This window comes from Saccostrea cucullata, unplaced genomic scaffold, assembly GCF_032062105.1.
Source record: "Saccostrea cucullata isolate Sc308-1 unplaced genomic scaffold, CSIRO_AGI_Scuc_v1 ctg112, whole genome shotgun sequence".
Classification (NCBI taxonomy): Eukaryota; Metazoa; Mollusca; class Bivalvia; order Ostreida; family Ostreidae; genus Saccostrea; species Saccostrea cuccullata.
The window spans coordinates 564,022-584,503 of record NW_026939726.1 but is presented as its reverse complement, the minus strand read 5'-3'; the positions used below and the strand labels follow the sequence as shown (position 1 = coordinate 584,503).

At 33.2% G+C, this 20,482-nt stretch overlaps 2 protein-coding genes across 2 annotated transcripts; one reads left to right on the top strand and one right to left on the bottom strand.

The window, feature by feature from the left end:
* The first annotated feature begins 717 nt into the window (after positions 1–717).
* On the top strand, positions 718–2,000 carry LOC134253793 (uncharacterized). The gene is made up of 2 exons (XM_062736379.1): positions 718–779; positions 879–2,000. Exon 2 carries the CDS (start codon positions 881–883, stop codon positions 1,379–1,381), a length of 501 nt encoding a protein of 166 aa, XP_062592363.1. The 5' UTR covers positions 718–779; positions 879–880; the 3' UTR covers positions 1,382–2,000.
* Positions 2,001–6,741: 4,741 nt separating this feature from the next.
* Positions 6,742–16,340, bottom strand: LOC134253757 (uncharacterized). Its single transcript, XM_062736339.1, has 6 exons — positions 16,319–16,340; positions 15,483–15,647; positions 13,780–13,943; positions 11,304–11,450; positions 7,238–7,480; positions 6,742–6,886 (listed from the first exon to the last, which is right to left on the bottom strand). The coding sequence occupies exons 3-6, from the start codon at positions 13,934–13,936 to the stop codon at positions 6,864–6,866; spliced, it is 570 nt and encodes a 189-aa protein (XP_062592323.1). The 5' UTR covers positions 13,937–13,943; positions 15,483–15,647; positions 16,319–16,340; the 3' UTR covers positions 6,742–6,863.
* Positions 16,341–20,482: the final 4,142 nt, after the last annotated feature.

Here is a 20,482-nt window from a genome sequence, read left to right as displayed (position 1 = left end):
AAGCTTTGCCTTAAAGTGGTTGTCCAACATTTGACAATAAATTGAAGTAAATGTTGATACAATTTTTGCATGATTTTGGCCTAAATTTTGAAAATTTGGGATCTGTTATAATGAACAATGCCAAAAAAGAGACATTCTATGATACCAAATCTAAACCGTAATCTTGATATCAATGGTAAACTTAATGAAATCTAATCGTTGACAGCTTAACTAATAAATTAAAGGAATGAGATTAATGATGCTGATATAAGCATTAATCAGCAATAATATCCCGGATAGTAGGGCAGAAATTTGGCCTAAATTTGTATTGACGGGATTTTTGGAATTAGGAATGTGAATTTTTTTGTGTCTTATCTCTCCGTTTGTACTATTCAATTTGAAAACAAAGGATTTAAACTTTCTGATGAATTCCATGTCATAAATAATTAATTCCGTCGTACGGTACCTCTAGCTTTAAGCCAAATTGTCTTTTTGAGTTTCCCAACGTGCAACGTATATGAGGATAACAAAAACAAAGTGAAATGCATATTTTATAACTAAGTCCATCCTTTGAGCAATGAAGAGGCAGTTATGCATATTGATAAGAGGAAAAGAACATTATTAAAAAGAAATATTTATTTTCATTCAAAAAATACTTCGCATGGTATTTCTATAAAAATTACATTGGCAGCTTATGGTATTTATTATTTCGATAAATCTGATCTGGAAGCTGACAAATTTTTTTTTTAAATTTGGATGCGTGGTACTGTAAAAGGTTTCAGTATAAAGCAAATCAACAGGTAAATTTAGGTTTCATTTAAAATATTACTCTGAAAAATCATTTGATACCGTCACAACGTTTCTGCTTCTTCAAGGATTTTTAATTTTTATTTTTTCAGTCATGGAAAAAATGCTGTTTGCTCTGTTTATGTGGCTCTGTACAGGCTTGGTGCTTTCTCTGGAAGATTTTCCGAAATGGGGTACACAGAATGACAACAGAATCGGGGAAATTTTATCGAGAGTATCCAACGAACTGTTAAAGAAGGAACTTGCCAAAAAGGTCAGAATTTTGGGAGAACCTCGACCAAACACAGATGACTTGATCTTGCTTCTTGGTAATATGGTGGAACAAAAGCCTATGACTTTTTGTCGAATTTTATGGAATACTGGCGATGATGAAAGCTTGGATGAATGTGTTGCGTTCCTCATGCAGATTAGAAACCAAATGCTGGTGAATAAAGAACAAAAAAGACAAGGTAGCTATAGATTTAACTCTAGTGGTTGGAAACGGAAAAAGCGCGAGGCTACTTCAAACAAGTTGTCCAAAGAGGAAATTATGAATATCATTCAACAAATTCTGAAGGTTAAAAAAAGGCGAAAATTCCAGGCTAGTGGCTGGTGATCCGATGAAAAAAAAAACTGGAGCAATGGTTTTGATGGTTCTTTTTGATAACGAGGTTTATATTTTCATTTGTAAGTTCGATTTAGAAATGAATAATAGACTTGGATATCCTGTCGATGTGAACTGAAATTATGAAAGGCAAACTTTTGGATAACATGGACATTTTACCAACCAAAATTCAGGCTTTCATATTTTTAAAATAAAAACTGTTTTCATAAACTTTTCAGACGATTTTTTGAATAATTTCAATTTGATCCATCAACTATTTTTAAGACAAGAATCAATTGCTTTCTGTTTGTTCTGTAAATTAATGCACCAAATTTTTGGAGAAGAGTTCTGCTTGTTTTGCTGCTTATCTTGATCATGCATTGAAAGAAATCTTATTTAAGAGGATGAAAATTAAAATGCAATTATATTTTCTTAATATTGCCTTTTTGTACATGTTTGAAGAATGTAATTAAAAAAGGGAAAAAGAAAATCTTAAATTTCTTTAGAAAACAATCTTTGACGCCCCCTTTTTGAAGAAATATCTACACCTAAGCCAGTGTAATTAAGTTATGGCAACTTTTACAATTCGGACATGTAAAACTCATTAAATATGTATTAACAAAATCCCAGCTTCTAGTACTGTATATTAAAAATTGAAAACAAATCATTCATCTTAGTTTGTTTTGTTCAAGTGCACATTTGACCTTTAGATAAAAAAGGATGCAGTAAGAATGCTCAAATTAATTACTTTTTGCATTAGGACAATATCTCATGAATTGATTTTATTGTTGTCTGACGTCTGTTACAACGCACTTTGAAAAATTACGCACTTTGAAAATTTTTTTCAAAGTGCGTTAAATTTGGGACCAAATCAACGCACTTAAAAAAAATAAAATTTCTTTTCAAAGTGCGATATCTGATCATATCAACGCACTTTGAAAAAATGTGTATGGCTTGGTCAATATTCTTGAAAATCTTAAGTATGATAAATAATTGAACCAGTCGGATAACTTTTCGGTGATTAGGTCACTTCAGGATGTGAAAGTGAGCGGTTTTGATTTTTCCATACTTTGAAAAATCTTTCTCTCTTAAATGTTTCACTGTACTAAATATTTTCCTGTTTGTATGCATTTAATGTAATATTTATTGAAAGTTTTCAACGTCACACCAGTTATGCTAATACAATCATATATTTGGCCGGTGTAGCATAGGCATCGGTACCGTGGTTGGGGGGGGGGGGGGGGGGGGATTAGTCACACAAATGTTTTGCGAAGGTATATATAATATAGGCATAAAAAATTGGGTCTTACCGGGGGGTGGGGGTGGGGAGTCCACTTTCAATTTTCTACCGGTACAGGAATAAAAAAGAGTTAGGCTGAAAGACTTTCCATATACATGTACGTATGTTCTCCTTGTTCTCAATGAGGGTAAATCAATACATGTAGATTAAAACGTTTTTCGAAAAATATAATTATTACTAATTGATTTTCTTAAATACTAAAATCTAAGTCTAGAATTTTTGTTTTATACATATTTTTTTCAAAGTGCGTTGAATGTCCACTTGGTATATATGTTGATGTACACTCTTAACGCACTTTGAAAAATTTTTCAAAGTGCGTTGAGTGTGTCCCAAATTTAACGCACTTTGAAATTTTTTTCAAAGTGCGTAATTTTTTCAAAGTGCGTTACCACAGACGTCACAATGTCAGATGCTTCTAAATTGATGGATCATTCAAAGCAATATATATAGTGTATCTGAGCTATAAATTAATAATATGAGATTGAGTGTAAATTTACATGATATATGTTTATATTTCATTCAAATTGAAATTTTCATCGATTTTGAACTTGAATAACATCGCGTTTCTAGAGTTAAATTAACATTAAACTGTGTCCGTTATTTAAATGCGGAGTAGGTAAATAAATCAGTTATTGTTTTACTTTTCTTGCATATATGAAAACGTGATTGATTAAAATTGTGTACCGGTAATTTAATGGAAAGTTCTATCTTTAAACAGAGTAATAAAACAAATAGAAAGACCTTTTTAAAATTCCATTTAATTAAGGCATCACTGTCTAGTTAGTATAGTATGCCAGGGCATCAAAGATAGTGGGAAACATGGAATACCGGTAATTTGCATAACGAGCGAAGCCCCTTATGCATAAATTATCCCGTGTTTCCCAGTATCGCTGATGTCCCTGGCATACAATACTAACTAGCTAGACATCGATTCCTTATATTTCCATTTCACTGTAAAATAAAATTGTAGATTTAGATTTTAAAGGGGCCTGGACACAGTTTCAACTGATTTTTTAAAACCAATTTTAATGCTTACAATTCCTACCTAAGGCATCATCTATTGATTAGCAAAAATTTGAACATCATTTGTTGATTAACAAACAAAATACAGAACTTAAAGTTCTTCATAATGTAAACAAGGCTCGTGCCTTGTTTTTGTTTACATATAGAAAATATCATATTTATAACAAAATGAAGTTCAGCAAATCAATAGTAACTGTCGAATTAACTTTTATTTGAAATTATCTACTTTGAATGAACATATATTAGTATATTAACCCGTGTAAACAAAAACATGACACTAGCCTTGTTTACATAACAAAGGTTTGGAGCTCTAAATCTGTCTTGTATCTGGACAACTGGCGTTCAAATTTTTGATGATCATTAGAAAGACCCTAGTTAAATATTTGTAAAATGGAAAAATAAATTTTGAAATTTTAGCTGAAACTGTGTCCATGCCCCTTTAAAAATGTAGACATAGATTTAAATTACACGAGGACTCCCATGCCAATTTCAACAGTCCTCGTCCACTGACGTCAAACACAAAGGCAGCCGCATGCTTTACATGTGCATGCATATTTGGCCTTCTTAGCGTCAGACACAGAGACATATGCGCACGAGATTTGCATGAATAATAGGCCTCCTTAGTTCCTGACCTATCGACCTGCCTAATTTACATTCCGGAAGAATTATAAAGAAATCAACTCCGCTAACTTTCAAAGAGTTATCACAGAGAAAAAGAAGAGAAATGGAAATATATCAGTATCTTTTGCGTACCAGCACGTCCTCCTGCGACACGGTCTCATCCAAAGAACCGGTCTCCACGTATAACTTGGAAATTCCTTTGAAGTAACTTATAATAATTTGCACAAAGTTTATGATAACAAAAGACTTTCCAGACGTTCAATCATAAATTAGATTAATTGTTTTAGTCAAGGGAGGGAGATGGTTAAAATGACGTTTGTTTGAAGACCAGCGAAAGCAAGCTGGGGAAGAAATATGTCCTTTGTTAGGCATTATTTTTAATGAAAGATTGTTAAGTTACAGCTAGAAAAATGGTTGAATATCTGAACAATAATATTATTATTAAATCCCTAAAATATCGTTTAATTTAGACTTTTAACAAAATAAATATAAAAAGAAGGCCCAAACATGTATATCGATATCGATATTGGATAAACGACGTTCCTAGGTCAGATGACCCGGGTTGTGATGGTCACCATGTTCTTTCTGGAAAAGGATATCCTTATCCAACTATCCTATTTCCGAGATTTAGTCATTTCTGACAAATGGACTGTACTTGTAATAAAAAAAAAACTTGTATGGTAAGAAATACCGGTATAAGACTCAGAAAAATATTTTAGCGTCTATGAACAGAATGCCTCAGAGCATGTCACGTGACCGCCTGGATCACATGATTCGCACATGGGCAGAAAGGTGGCTACTTTAAAAAATAATAAACACTGAAACCCAATTTTATTTTTTCTATGGAAGTTATTCAATTTGCTCGCGAACTTTTTGATCACCCCGCGTATATGAACAAAATAACACTTATTGAGCATGATAGAGATAAAAGCATCATCCGGTATATGTGATATTAAAAGTAAAATCTTAATCCAGTACTAGTAATTAACTCGTATTTTATTATGATCTTATATTCTATCATAAATTCATTCTCATTTTGTAAGTATATTATGTCAGTTTATTTCTGTTGTTCCCTTTTTTTTTTTAAATTTCGGTTATTAAAGGCATATTCTTTCAAATTACCTAGGTAGAGATAGAACATTAAAATAAGTTTTACGACAAACTTTTAAACAAGAGGCCCATGGGCGACATCGCTCACCTGAGCACTGTGGCTGGGAAAAAGTAGAAATTGGATTATTATTGAATAGTTTATAGCCAAAAGTAGTCCCATGACCAATCATGGCTTTGCTATTCTTGATAAGATGATTTTTAATGAATTTTCCTATATATGTCTATGTAAAACTTTGGTTGGCCATTGTGGCCTCGCCCTACCCCCGGGGGTCATGATTTGAACAAACTTAAATCTACACTACCTAAGAATGCTTCCATATAAATATGATCAATTATAGCTTTGTTATTCTTGAGAAGAAGATTTTTAAAGAATTTTCCTATATATTTCTATGTAAAACTTTGGGCAGCCACTTTGGCCCCGCCCTACCCCCGGGGGTCACGATTTGAACAAAATTGAATCTACACTACCTGAAGATGCTTCCATATAAATTAAATATGATCAATTATGGCTTTGTTTTTCTTGAGAAGAAGATGTTTAAAGAATTTTCCTATATATTTCTATGTGAAACTTTGGGCGGCCATTTTGGCCCCTCCCTACCCCCGGGGGTTATGATTTGAACATTCTTGAATCTACACTACCTGAGGATGCTTCCATATAAATATGATCAATTATGGCTTTGTTATTCTTGAGAAGAAGATTTTTAAAGAATTTTCCTATATATTTCTATATAAAACTTTGGGCGGCCATTTTGGCCCCTCCCTACCCCCGGGGGTCATGATTTGAACAAACTTGAATCTACACTACCTGAGGATGCTTCCATATAAATATGATCAATTATGGCTTTGTTATTCTTGAGAAGAAGATGTTTAAAGAATTTTCCTATATATTTCTATGTAAAACTTTGGGCAGCCATTGTGGCCCCGCCCTACCCCCGGGGGTCATGATTTGAACAAAATTGAATTTACACTACCTGATGATGTTTCCCCATAAGTTTCATTTTTCCTGGCACAGTGGTTCCTGAGAAGAAGATTTTTAAAAGATACCACCAAATTTTCAATAATTCCCAATTATCTCCCCTTGAATGAGGGCGTGGCCCTTCATTTGAACAAACTTGAATCCCCTTCACCCAAGGATGCTTTGTGGCAAGTTTGGTTGAAACTGGCCTAGCGGTTCTTGAGAAGATGTCGAAAATGTGTAAAGTTTACATCCACGACGACAACGACGACGACAACGACGACGACGACGACGACGACAGACAACGGACAAATTGTGATCAGAAAAGCTCACTTGAGCCTTTGGCTAAGGTGAGCTAAAACTGAGACAGAAATGGCGAAACACATCAATGGAGTCAATGGGTTTATTTTCGAAAAAAAAAATGGAAACAAAATCACATAGCGAAACACTGCATAACAATTGTCCCATACATTTCCTCTCCTCTCTTACATCACAACGGAAGAATATTCTGTAAAAACAGAAAATGACAAAAAAAAATGTTCTTATGCACATACTTTTTTTTAAATTTATCCTTTTAAACAATATTTTATTATTATTTTTTAAAATTAAATAAATATTTAATATTTTAGGTAATGAAATAATAAAATACAACAAAATTAATGCAAATAGGAAAGTAGAACATGACGATCTAACAAATAACACATATAAAACAAAATAGGGTATGTATACTATATATTCCAAATATACATTCACATAGGTACATTACACAAAATTTTGATTAAAAAAATTTCTCTATAATACCTATAGACATTTATACATATACATGTATTCATAAAGAGTAAATTAATTAAATGCTCACCTTCCCAATTAAGTTTCCCATCACCATTCTTATCCCCCGTCATATAGAACATATCTACTGTGTCCCGTGCGTCCCGGGGGGAGAGGCCGACATTAATAGCGATCTGAATCAACTCGCTCCTGGACACAAATCCATCTCTGTTAGAGTCTTCCAACTGAAACCATTCCTTAGCCTTCGAGAGGCCATATGAAGGCGACACAACCTCTGATATGTAGTCCGGAATAAAATCAATTATCCCGTTACCTATTTTTAAGAAAAAAGGAATTTCAATTTATTTAATTAAATATGTTTTGTAGATTACGATTTTAATATGCTACATGTAGTCTATGTACATAAAAAATTGAATTCCAGGTATAAAAAGGATATTTTTAAAGATTGCTTCTCTGCTTTGAAGAAATTAGTTAGAAGATGAAAAACTATATGCGAATTTTCCGCCAACAACCAAGTTATCTTTTTTTCTTCAGAAAATCAAAGCCAATCCAAATAATATACAACTGCATCATAGAATGTACAGTATATGTCCTTATTTTCGTTTTTGTTTTTTCAAACATCAATATTTGAAATTTCTACAAATCATTTTTATTAATTAAATATGGTAACAAGGAACAGTATTCAAGCTCAAATTTCCATCACCATTCAAACAATACAAATAAGGATCAGAGCAAACACAGATCTATTAAATATTTGAGGTGGGATCAGGTACCATATAATGAATGAGCTTCAACTGCGACCGGTCACACCCGCCGTGTGCTCCTTATCGTGATCGGGGAGAATACGGAAAAACTGTGTACAATTCAATAATGGCATAACAATAAGAAAGAAAAGCATTTGACTTAATGGTACGAGGGCTGTTCAATAAATAATGTCCTGGGTGCTCGGAAAGAAGCAGAAGATGCTTTTCAATGATTTAGTCTTCATGATTTAACTTATTAATCTCTTTTAATCAAAACACATGTCCGTAACATTTTTTATCCAATTTCTGATTGTTTTTAGAACTCAATTTTGGGTATGACCCTTAATATACTAGAAAATGGCAGATCCATTGATTTCCTGGACTCGTTTCCTCCTTCTGAAAGGTGTTTTTTTTTTCAAGTTTGGAAGTAGAAACAAGCCAGAAGGTCAAAGATCTGGCGAATATTGTTAATGTGAAAAAACATTAACTTTCTGTTTATCCCGAAAACCCCTTTATTCTTCAGGGTGTGCGGGTTTGGACGCTGTCATGAAGAAATTTAATGTAGTGGATTCCTGATCCTGGGCCCTTCCTCTAATAAACCTTTCGATTTTTTTTGCAAAAAATTTGCTTCTCCAGAAATTAAACCGTCTTCCCGAATACGAATTTGTACAACAATACCACTAATATTTAAGAAAATTGCATATAAATCTGTCTTTGTGCTCTTGCAATTCTTTGCTCTTGTCAGACCTTCGCTGTTTTTTATCAAGTACATCTTATGGTAAATCTTGTTTTGAGGGTTTTAAGCAATAGATTCAAGTTCCATTATCTGTTTGAATATCAAACAAACGTGGATAACTACAATTACTGATATTTTAAAATAATTGTTAAGACATTCGTACACGTTGTCGTTTTCACTCATATTTCAAAATATAGGGTGACCTTTTAGTACTAAGCTTTTTTACTGTCAAACGTTTCTTAAGGTAGTCCGATCCTCAGGTTTATAAATTTAGCAGTTAAGTAATCAAAAATACTCATAAAAGTATCTCTGAATTCACAAAGTTATGTAAATTTATCCACAGTATTTCTTTAAAGTTAAAGATTAAAGTTAATCATATTATATAGGGAAAATTGTCAAATTTCCAATATTTTTGCAGAAAATGCGAATTAAAACTTCAGTAATGCATTTTCTAATTGCAAATTGATCAACAAATATATTTTTAGTTAAAAAACAATAGGTATCCAGACATTCAGAGAAATTGTCATGAATTTTATACATATTTGGTATTTTTTGTCTTCTTTTTCCGTCATATATTCTATAATACATAGTGTAAAAGACTCTTATTATCATTGCAAGACACCACACAATACTTCTCATTTCATATCATGCTAATAAGTATTGGTATCTACGGCTGGATTCAAGAAAATCTTATTTCTCTAAAACTGTATTAATTTTTTCTCCTTTGGTAGGGTACAAATGTCAACTTTTATAAGATCTTTTCTAAGACTTCCAAAGACCTTGAATCTTTTAGAGATGAATACAATGAAAATTGTTGCATAAAAAAATTTCACTTTCAAGCCTCATTTTGATGCATTTCAAATTAATTATAATTTTTTGGAGTTATCCTTCCTGGCTGAGGATCGGATATCCTTAAAAACAGTGTAAACTACTACCGAAATGATGTCTATCAAATTTGCTATGTGTCTTAAAGTCAATCATACATCATCAAATATTATTTGTTGAAATTTGGCAAACAGTACATAAGTTGTTATAATTTTTTGTTGGCAAGGACGGTACCCATTCTTGATGCCCATTAAATAATTTTTCATCATTGAAATCCACCTGCTCACTTGTCTATAAAACAGGCATTGGTTGCTGTAAATGTCACATATTTCAGTGAATATTTCTTTGGGATTTTTAACAAGTTTTACAGCAGCTTTAATGAAGCTTTTATTTTCACTCTAGTTTACTTATTCTTTACCATTCATTTATAATGCAGTGTCTCGAATAGCCCTTGTTTTCCAGCTTCTCACAATAAAACTATGTGATGAAAAGTGGTCACATAAACTGTTATAAATTCATTAAAGATTAAATAATGAGAGAAAGTCAAGCTTAATGTCATATGATATCTGTATTGTATGTCATACAGTTCAGGACATTATTTATTGAACAGCCCTCGTAGATTGTATTTACTTACAAGGTAATTTGTATCGACCATAAAATTTGCCAAATGATGAATTTAATCGAGACAGTTGTTTTTTCTTGTTTCATCGACTTGTTTGTCAATATCTTGTCTCGTTTTAGAAATTCGTAAGTAGAGCATACGTATGAATCAACCAAGAGACGTAAACCGCATGAACAGGAAATATGGGTATATTACTGCATAAGGGAAGGGAAGTGAAAATTCAAATTGACACGATTGAAAAGTTGGGTCATCAAGTTTATCATAAAACTTCATTTTAGGTTACAATTAATTTCTTTCCTATTAATAAATATTCAAATGTGAAAATATGAAACAGATGTGTCAGATCCCTTGGTATCTGTTATTTCAAGCTCACTGAGACATATCGAGTAAACTCATGTATGGAAGTAACTATTGTTAATTGTTAATATGTCGTCGATATTTCTAAATTTCAAAATGAAGGCCACTGTAATCGTTTTTTCCCTTGTGTGTGATTTTAAATAAAATGGAGCGGTTTTTAACCCACAGCTGAAGTGTGACCAGTCTCTCGGCCAACGTTTTCGCAGTAGGATTTGGAATTAATTTTGGAAATAGGGAATTACCTTTGAAATTGGGGTCCTTTGCTTGAATTTTAACTTAATTTCCTGGATAAAATTTTCAACTTTCAATAAACACAATTTTTTTCCGATTGCATGGCATTTACAACACCTGTGCATCGTTTCCAGATTAAAAGTTTTACTATTAAAAATAAATGAACACTATTCCTACTCATCTTCTAAAAAAGAATATTTATGCTTGACTCTTACATCCTAAAATAATGTCTTAAGGTTCAATAACACTCTTACATGAGAGATAACTCTTAATGTGATAAATATTTTTCTGATTCATTCAAAAATTTGTCATGAAATTAATTTTTCACTAACTTTGCCAAAGAAGCAATGCTAAAATAGTTTGCGGGTTACCTAAAAAATAACTTTCATTTTAGAAATCACGTGCATTAAAACATTATTTATATGGATGAACAGAGGGAGCATGATCATTAAAATACACCAGGATACAAACAAACCAAAACGTTCGACACCTCAATTTTAAAACTTGAAGAGTTCTTTATAAAAGCCCTTGAAATTTTGGTTGTTCAATTTATTTCTTAGTAAATTAATTATATTACTTAATTTTAAACTTGAAGAAGTAGTTCAAATGTGATATTGTTTACCATTAATATCTCTGCGATTTATGAACTTTCCTATTTCGGAGTCCTTGATAACGGGGTTGTATTTAGACAGATAGTCTTTCACTTCCTCAAAGCTGGCCTTTCCATCCTGGTTTTTGTCTACTGAGTTGTAAAATTGACTCTGAAATACTGAAACCAGAAAACAATCATGTACAGTGCATTCATTTCTTCTCTACCGTAGAAAGTACTAGTATAATAATACAATCAACAACAATCTGGGGAAATGGCGAAGCCTGTTATGCATAAATTATTTGGGATAAATTAAATGGGATAATGCATAAATTATCCCATGTTTCCAACGTATGCCACTAACAGACCCAACAAACTATAGACAATGATTTTATTTACACTTACATGTAAAAGTAAAATGTAAATATATCAAATATGCTGTTTGATAAAAGAAATACATGAGGCATTCAAATTCCTTTAAAACACATTTTCATTGAAGGCAAAATAATAGATTACTACTTGTGTTTTTTAAATACATTCAAATTTTAAAAATCGATAAAAACAAAACAAAAAAAAGCCAATAACTGACATTCAGAATATTTTAAAAATATATTTTCGGTGATGTATTTTTAGGGTGACACGTGATTTTAATTTAGAACACATTTACATTGTAAATGTTTTATGAAGGTTCGTTTTGGTACTTACTGCCATTATGTGATATTTCGAATAAGTAATATCACTACATGTAAATGGAAATACATATCAAAACGGCGCCTTATAATGTTTACTGAAGATTAACTAAGGAAACAAAGGCGTCGAACAAAAGACGTTTTGAAAGGATTTTTCTCCATAGGATTATCCTTCCACCGTATTGGAGGCTCTTTCATCTGGAATCAACGCGTCATTATTGTCGTCCGCATCGGCGCAGTGGTTAGAGCGTCTGCTATAGAGTCGTGAAGTAAGGAGTTGATCCTTACGTCGCGGGTTCGAATCCCACTGTGGGACGTCGAGACCGATCCTTCTGGATGAGACCGAGTTCTCGTGTCGCAGTAGGTGCCGACACGAAAAAGATCCGTCACTGCTTAATGGACGTAAGTGCCGAGTATAGTATATAAATGACAGAAAAATTCTCGACAGGGCCGTTGAACAACAACAATAACAACAAAACCATTTCATTATTCGTGGTATCTTCAGTATGTTCAATATCTGAATACCATTTATGTAAGATTCATCCTGATCAATAAAGTAGTTTTTCGTCTGACAATTCATATCACTATCCACCTCATGGTACTTTATTTGAGATACATTTTCATTATCGGTAGTAATGACCAGGAAAAGACCCTTTGAACTGTTAAAGAAAGAAAATTACGGGACACATATTAACCTTAAGGTGGTTATAATTGAAATGGTAAATTCTACTGTATTTCCAATCATCAGTTGTAAAAATAATGTATCGATTAATGCTTGGTTAAAAAGCATTAAAAATTACTGTCAAAATAAAGGACACGGTAGGGTCTGGGTGATGGCCAAATCTGGCCCCTTATTTGATGTAAAAATCATAACAATGGTAAAATTGTGATAGTTTGTCGTTAGGAACATACAATGATGATTTTTTTTTAAACCAGCAGTAATTCGGATTCAAAGGAAGCATGGAAGCCGACAGAGGGCGAAGAAGTAGGACATTTTACCGAATTTCCTCAATTCTGGTAGAATTTCGTCATATCTGAGATTCTTTGCTCTTCGGAAAACAGAGCACAAGCTTGCCTATCTGAGATTTTTTACACATAAACTGCCTCTGATACTAGTTGATAAAATATATAAATTTGGTAGATAGGCAAGCTTGTGCTCTATGTTTTCCAAAACAAAATGTGCTGTAAAATCAATGAAAATTTGCATAAAAATGAGAAAATTAGAAAACTGAAATATTTTCTGACCTCTCTATGACCTCTGTGTATTTCTAAACTTAGAACCAATATTCATTTTGTGGCAGAAATGACAACAGGTTTTTAGGGATAAACTATTGCATCATTCAGAAAGACACCCAAAGTCAGGGGCCAAAAAAGGTCTTACCCTATCTTGTCCTTTGTTTACTTGAGGTACTGTTACAATTTTGAATAAAAAGGGTTCCCATGAATTTTAGTGACATGCTGAGAAAGACTGACGTTTCGCCTTCTCTTTTGTAAAGTAAATTACACCAAGTTTGTGCAAATTTTATCATATTATTTCCTCATTTCCATTTTTCATTCATTATCTTTATGACATTATAATTGTATCTTCCCTCTTAAAATGTATCTTTTTTTCTCTCCAAAACAAGCGTTAATTTTTTCTTGGACTCCTAATCAATGTATAATCGAAGATGATGACATCGAACAAGTCTTAATTATTTTAACACCCAATCAAACCAAATTTACTATGACGGCACTTCGATTTCTGTTGAAGCACTATCGCCGTGATCTATCTGACATTTACACATCAATTGCCGCATCCGGGCGGCCACTATGTATATTACCTTCTAGCTGTTGGATACTGACACAGCCAGCGTCGTTTTCGTAATTTCGTTTCCTGGCAGTCTTAAGGCCGTGTGTACTGTATGGGAGAGCCAAAGAGTGCGCCAAAAAACACTTACAGCTGCAAATAGCGGCAAAAAGGCATAGAACAATGTTCATGTTGTCTCTACAAAAAAAAAAATTGTGGAATATGAATTTAATGTTTACAAACATAGATAAAATGGATAAATGGTAAATTTGGAAAGGGAATGTTTATTACCAAAAGGTTTTTATTGACAGAGGAAAATTTAGTATAACACCTCTAGATAAAATAAAAAAAACTCGGTGGTGTCATAAGAAAGCAATACCCTTTCAAAGGATCTAGGTGTTTGCTTTTATAGGTACTCGTCTTTATACTTGGGTAACAATTAAGGGAAGAAGCCAAAATAATTATACTTTACCCCAAAAAGTCTATTATTGACCCCAAATCACCTCCAGGGTGAAAATCGAAATTCCGAAACCTAAATGCTACACATCTACAGGATATTTCAAGACATTTCAATAAAAAAAAGATTTGCCGACTCTGAAAAAATGTAAGGAGTTCAGGAAACCATTTGATGTAGTCCGAAAAATCTTACGTTTTCCAGGCTTTTTTTCACTCTCTACGATTTTGATATACACAGTGTTAAACACACAATTCATTACAATTCAATTTCTAAGCTTATGTCTGAGTTTTGAGATAGATATGTACTAAATCAATCCAGAAGTATTAATTTAAATTGAAACAATTATTCAAATAACACGTTTTATACGTTATGTCAAAAATCTTGACGTGAGCCCATTGCAGAGGTTGTTTTTGATAATGTAAAATAAATTTTAAAAATTTTGAATCTTCTTTAAATACACTTAAAAGTTGTTAAAATAAAGATCCTGACACTTTCAGGCAAGAAAAACCACCTTTAAAATAGACGTACCACACCTATATACATAAACTCTATATATAGGTGTGGTACGTCTATTTTAAACGTGGTTTTTCTTGCCTGAAAGTGTCAGGATCTTTATTTTAACAACTTTTAAGTGTATTTAAAGAAGATTCAAAATTTTTAAAATTTATTTTACATTTAACAATCCGGAAGACAAGCCCCTATGCCAACAATGATATCTAAAAAGCTGTTTCTAAAAATAGTCGAGTAGTTATGACGAATAAGTGTTACAGACGGACGGACTGGGATAGCAAAAATCTACTCAAACTTTCTGCAGAAAGTGTGGGAATTAGTCTTGAATTCATATATGAAGCAATGAATTGTTCTTAAACTCGCAAAAGCATATTGCCAATTCAATTGATTTCTTGACAAAACTATTGAATCACAAACATCCGACATGCAGAAGGAGCGCTATAATTATTCATGGACCCCCCACCAAAAAAAAAAATCCTGACAGATATATTGTAACAAGACAAACAAAACAACACTTAAATTTTAAAAGCTACTACATAACTTGAATGGATTTTTAAAAAAAATTCTAAACGTTTTAAGAGAACGCATTATATGAATATCTAGCATCGTGAAAACAATAATACATCAAATTCAAAACTTTAAATATCAAAATTCAAAATATATCAAACATAAAAAAAAACAAGAAAAAAGAGTTATAACTATAATTTATATATTTAAATTGATAAATGGTTTGCGTTTTTCTTAGATCCATGGCCCCTTCCTGTACCTACCTCGTTGGTATACACTGCACTGACAACCAATGCTACAAATCCGGCGGCTGCCAATTTACAAGTAAATTAGTAACTTCCCTCGAACTCTATTTGTACAATCCGGGATGAGAACCTCTTATCCAATCGGTATCCCCGATTAACGTCCGCAGTCCCTTAATATAACACCTAATATAAAACTTAATTCTTCTTAAGGCTGATAGCAAATTAATTAATATTTGGACTATCTTAGAACTCTAATCAAATACTGTTATTATGGAAATGCCCGTTTGTTGTCCTAACGTGCTAAGAAACTCAATAGAAAACGCCGAATGAATTTTGATCACGAAAATATGATGATGCTATTTCAAACGCCCACACATACAGCTTAATCACACTGTTGTGTCCACCTGAATAGCCGCTGAGGCTTAGTGGTAGCGCAATATATTTCAATTTTACAAGACTTTCTCAAGAATTAATGTCCAACAAGAAGGCATTCATTCATTATTGATATATTTCTTCGATTTCATTTAAGCACGAAAAAAGACATTTACTCTCTAACATTCTCTTTTGGGTTAGGTTAACATGTCCCTAAAACGATTTGAGAGGGGATTATATTGTTGTGTAGTGTAAGGAATACGAGAGAGAGAGAGAGAGAGAGAGAGAGAGAGAGAGAGATTGAGAGAGATTTTCTTACTTCAAATATAAAGCTACAAGAATGCTAAAATTGTTCCCATGACCAATCATTGGTGATATTTCTTAAGTTATAAAATTGTTTTTGAGAAGAAAAAAACCCCTAAAACCAAATTGTTCTTATAAAATAACTTGAAACTAATCTCTGTTGGTATCTCTAGCACAACCAAAGCAAGCACGGAAGCAGGATACAAGGCTTCTGAAGATGTTACGCTTTGGTTGAAATGGGATAAAAACAATGGATCTCCTATTACTATTCATTTAATTATATCATCTTTATTTAGAATAACTGAAATTTAATTATTCCTGTTTTCTTACCTTACGCTGTGCACGGCAGCCCCCCTCTGAAACTAGCACAGCGGCAGAAAAGGCACCTTGCATTGCCGTTAGAGAGAGCCTCGTAGCCTACATGAAATACAGTTAATTCTCGATAAACCGCCACCTTTTGTAATTTAGAAATCATGGCGGTATAACGAATTTGGCGATGAATTGAATTTCCCATCTTCTGGAAAACAAGAACTAGAGTTACCGTTCTTAGAAATACCATTTAGCGTTTCTATTCTTATTATTACATGTACATGTATATAATTAAAACATATTTCTGATTGAAAATACTTCATGTAATTTTTTAATGTACGAATACGCTAAAACAAAATGTGCAGTTATGAAATAAAGAAAAGTACATGGGTGTGCATTTAAATCTGCAGTTCTGCTATTGAAAAAAAAATTGCTGGGTCGATCTTCGTGATGTATTGCCGATAGTAAATAAAATGAATTCTTGAATAAATTTATTGTTTATGGCAACATTGTTAATTAAACATTCACAATTCATACCGTATTATTATTATTTTTTCAGCAAACTTCTCAATTTTTAAAGCAGAGATCATCTAAATTATATAGTTACCGGCGGACTTTAACAACGACCGCTTTCGTGGCAAAGCGGTGACTAAACAGAAAACAAAATTATTATAACAGTTCATGTTAGAATCTCTGTTTATTTAGTTCTTGTTTAATTACTTAATTGCATGTACCTTGTCTGCCTTTGCATGCTTTACAACAGGGATAGTGTCAACCAATTAGCCGCGCTTCACTGACCACGCGCACCTGTGGCGGTATATCGAGATAATTGACACTTAAAAATGGACGTTTGTTGTGAAAACAGGGTGGCGGATGGCGGTATGCGAATTTGGCGTTATAAAGAGAATTTTATATAGCAGGAAAAACGTTCTTTGGAAATCATGGCGGTATTGCGAGAATGGCGATGAATCGAATGGCGATAATTCGAGAATTGACTGTACATCGAATCCTGTTATTAAAGCTTGAGCTTAAAGAGTCATGGTATTACACAGAAATCACATAAAACTCACAAGAAGATCGAGAATCAATAGTTTTGGTATTTTTTTAATTAAGTATTTTTTAATCAAACATTGAAAAATTCTCGAATGGGACGTTAAACAACATACGATCAATTAATCATAAATAAAGCATTACCTCCATCTCAACACTCTCCCTGGAAACAGCAGTTCTGCGGGGTGAGGTCTGCTTAGTCTAGAAGATAAAACACCCAAATAAAATCAGTAGTCGAGTAGACTAAGGTTGCCCCTTTCGCCCTCTCTTGATTGGGCGAATTCAAAATGGGGCGAATTCAAATTACACCTCATAATTTCTTAAACAGAACTACGACTGGGCGAATTTAAATAATCGGGGCAAAATTGTTCACAAGTTCAAAAGGGCGAAAATAACCCTGTATACCAGTATTTCAACAAAATGATCATGGGTCACATCGCTCACATCTTGGAAGTGGGGGCTTTCCCCATCCTGGAAACATGATTTAAACTCTTGAAAGTACACTACATGAGGATGCTTTTGAATTGATATGACTAGTCATGACTTTGCTATTCTTGAGAAAAGTTTTATTGAACATGTTTTCATACTCCCCTGCATAACTTTGATCACCCGTTCAAGTTGTTGCCTCACCCTGTCCCTGGAGGGTCAAGATTTGAACTTATTTAATTCTACACTACCTAAGGATGTTAATCATATAAATAAGACTATATACTTTGTTTTGCTTTTCTTGAGAAGATTTTTAACGAATTTTCTATGCTTTCTTATGTAATTCTTTAATTGCACATTGTGGTCCCACCTTGCATAATTGGCCCCTGGGGCATGCTTTGAACAAACTTAATTTTACACTACCTGAGGTGCTTCCATATCAGTATTACTAGTCAAGGTTTTGCTGTTCTTGATAGTTTAAAAAGATTCTTATGTTTTCCTTTGTAAAAAATTGGATACCCCCATTGTAGCCCTACCCTGACCCCTAGGGACATGATTTGGATCTACACTCTCTGAGGATGCTTCCATATCAATGTGAGAAATAGTGGATTATTAAGTAGATTTTTAAAAGACTTTCCTATGTTAAAATTCGATCCCCTACTGTGGTCCTACCCTATCCCAAGGGGTCATGATTTGAAGGAACTTGAATCTACACTACCTAAAGGTGCTTCCATATCAATATGACTAGTAGTGGATTAGTTGTTCTTGTGAATTAAAAAAAAATTTCCTATAAATTTCTATGTAAAACTTTGATCCGCCACTGAGGTCTCACCCTACCCCCAGGGGTTTGATTTGAACAAAGAATCTACACTATGTAATGAAAGTTTCACATGTCACAATTTTTCAGGCCCAATGGATCTAGAGACACAAAACTTTCACTAATTCTAAATTATTTTTTTAAAGAGGGCCTAACTTGAATCCCATCACCTACATGTACGGATACTTTGTGGCAAGTTTGGTAAAAATTGTTGCAGTGGTTCTTGAGAATGTCGAAAATGTGAAAAGTTTACAGACGGACAGACTGAAGCCAAACAAAATGCGATCTTCTAAATACTCTAATTATACAAAGATATTCACAAAATTCAGTTTGGAGAGAACTGTTTCTTTTGGTACACACAGAAAAAAATGAACGGTTTTATTTGTGATTGATAGTACACCTTTTCCAGTTCCTCAAAGTCTTCAGAAATTGTTGGCTGCTGTTGACGACATTAAACATAAAAATCTTCAACAAATATTAAAATCACATAACTTTTTTTGCAATTGATACTTCTTTCAATAATTGTGATTCTCATGATCCTTGTAAACTTAATTTTTTATTTATAATCTCTAGCAATAGCTAATATGCTTTTTACTGGTTGTACAGAAAAAGAGATCTATAAACCTGTCTAAATCTCTGGTAACTGTTTTCCATTGGCACATATACGTTTCTGACCACGTGTATCATTATCATAGTGGAGCTGGTGGTCTAGGAGAGGAGAGAAGTCAAAGAAACAGGAATTTATTAAATGTAATATATATCTCAACATAATTATATCTTAACATAAAATTCTCACGTATAAAATAGTGTATAATCTACGGCAGGGATAAACGTGCTTAAAAATGGTATGTAATATGTATATAGAACTTGGGGACTTTACGTTCCGATATATATAGACACGTGTATCCACCAGCTTCCTTCTTGGTAAAATGTGAGTAGCTTTTGTTTCCAGTTCCACATCATCGTCTTCTTCCTGTAGTACTAAGTATGTTGCAGGGATTTGTATAGAAGAGGCACATTTGTATATATAGCTCAGGTGACCTAATAATTAAAATAGATTAAGAACGTTAATTTTTATCTGAAATCACATAAACAATACATTTGAAGGAGGGGGGGGTGTACCATATATACTTGCTTCAAAATAGGGAGGTTATATCTCCGCGTATCCTAAAAATCAAAATATTTTTTTCTAAAATTCAAAAGAAGCGTACTACAGAATTCGTACATCACAATAACAGCATTTTTATTATTGAAAATCCCTCTATTAATTATCGCAGAATTTCACTATATTCTTTAAATGTAATAAAATTAATTACATAATTCTTATGTATTTGAAGATAACAGTTAGATTTTTAAACAAGAGGCCCATGGGCCACATCGCTCACCTGAGCACTGTGGCTAGGAAAAAGTAGAAATTGGTTTATTATTGAAAAGTTTAAATCCAAAAGTAGTCCCATGACCAATCATGGCTTTGCTATTCTTGAGAAGATGATTTTTAAAGAATTTTCCTATATATTTCTATATAAAACTTTGGTTGGCCATTTTGGCCCCGCCCTACCCCAGGGGGTCATGATTTGAACAAACTTGAATTTACACTACCTAAGGATGCTTCCATATGTAGGACTCCAAAGTGCGATGGGACTCCAAAGTCCGATGGTCACGCCAAAGTCCGATGGTCTGCGCCAAACCCCGATGGTTTGACACGCCAAAGTCCGATGGTGCGGAAAACAATTAAAGTTTA

Coding starts and splice junctions, on each gene's coding strand:
- LOC134253757 (XM_062736339.1), bottom strand. CDS start 13,936: ATGAACATTGTTCTATGCCTTTTTGCCGCTATTTGCAGCTGTAAGTGT. Junction 11,451..13,779: donor CAGTATCCAACAGCTAGAAG/GTAATATACATA, acceptor TTCTGGTTTCAG/TATTTCAGAGTCAATTTTAC. Junction 6,887..7,237: donor TGGGAAACTTAATTGGGAAG/GTGAGCATTTAA, acceptor CTGTTTTTACAG/AATATTCTTCCGTTGTGATG.
- LOC134253793 (XM_062736379.1), top strand. CDS start 881: ATGGAAAAAATGCTGTTTGCTCTGTTTATGTGGCTCTGTACAGGCTTG.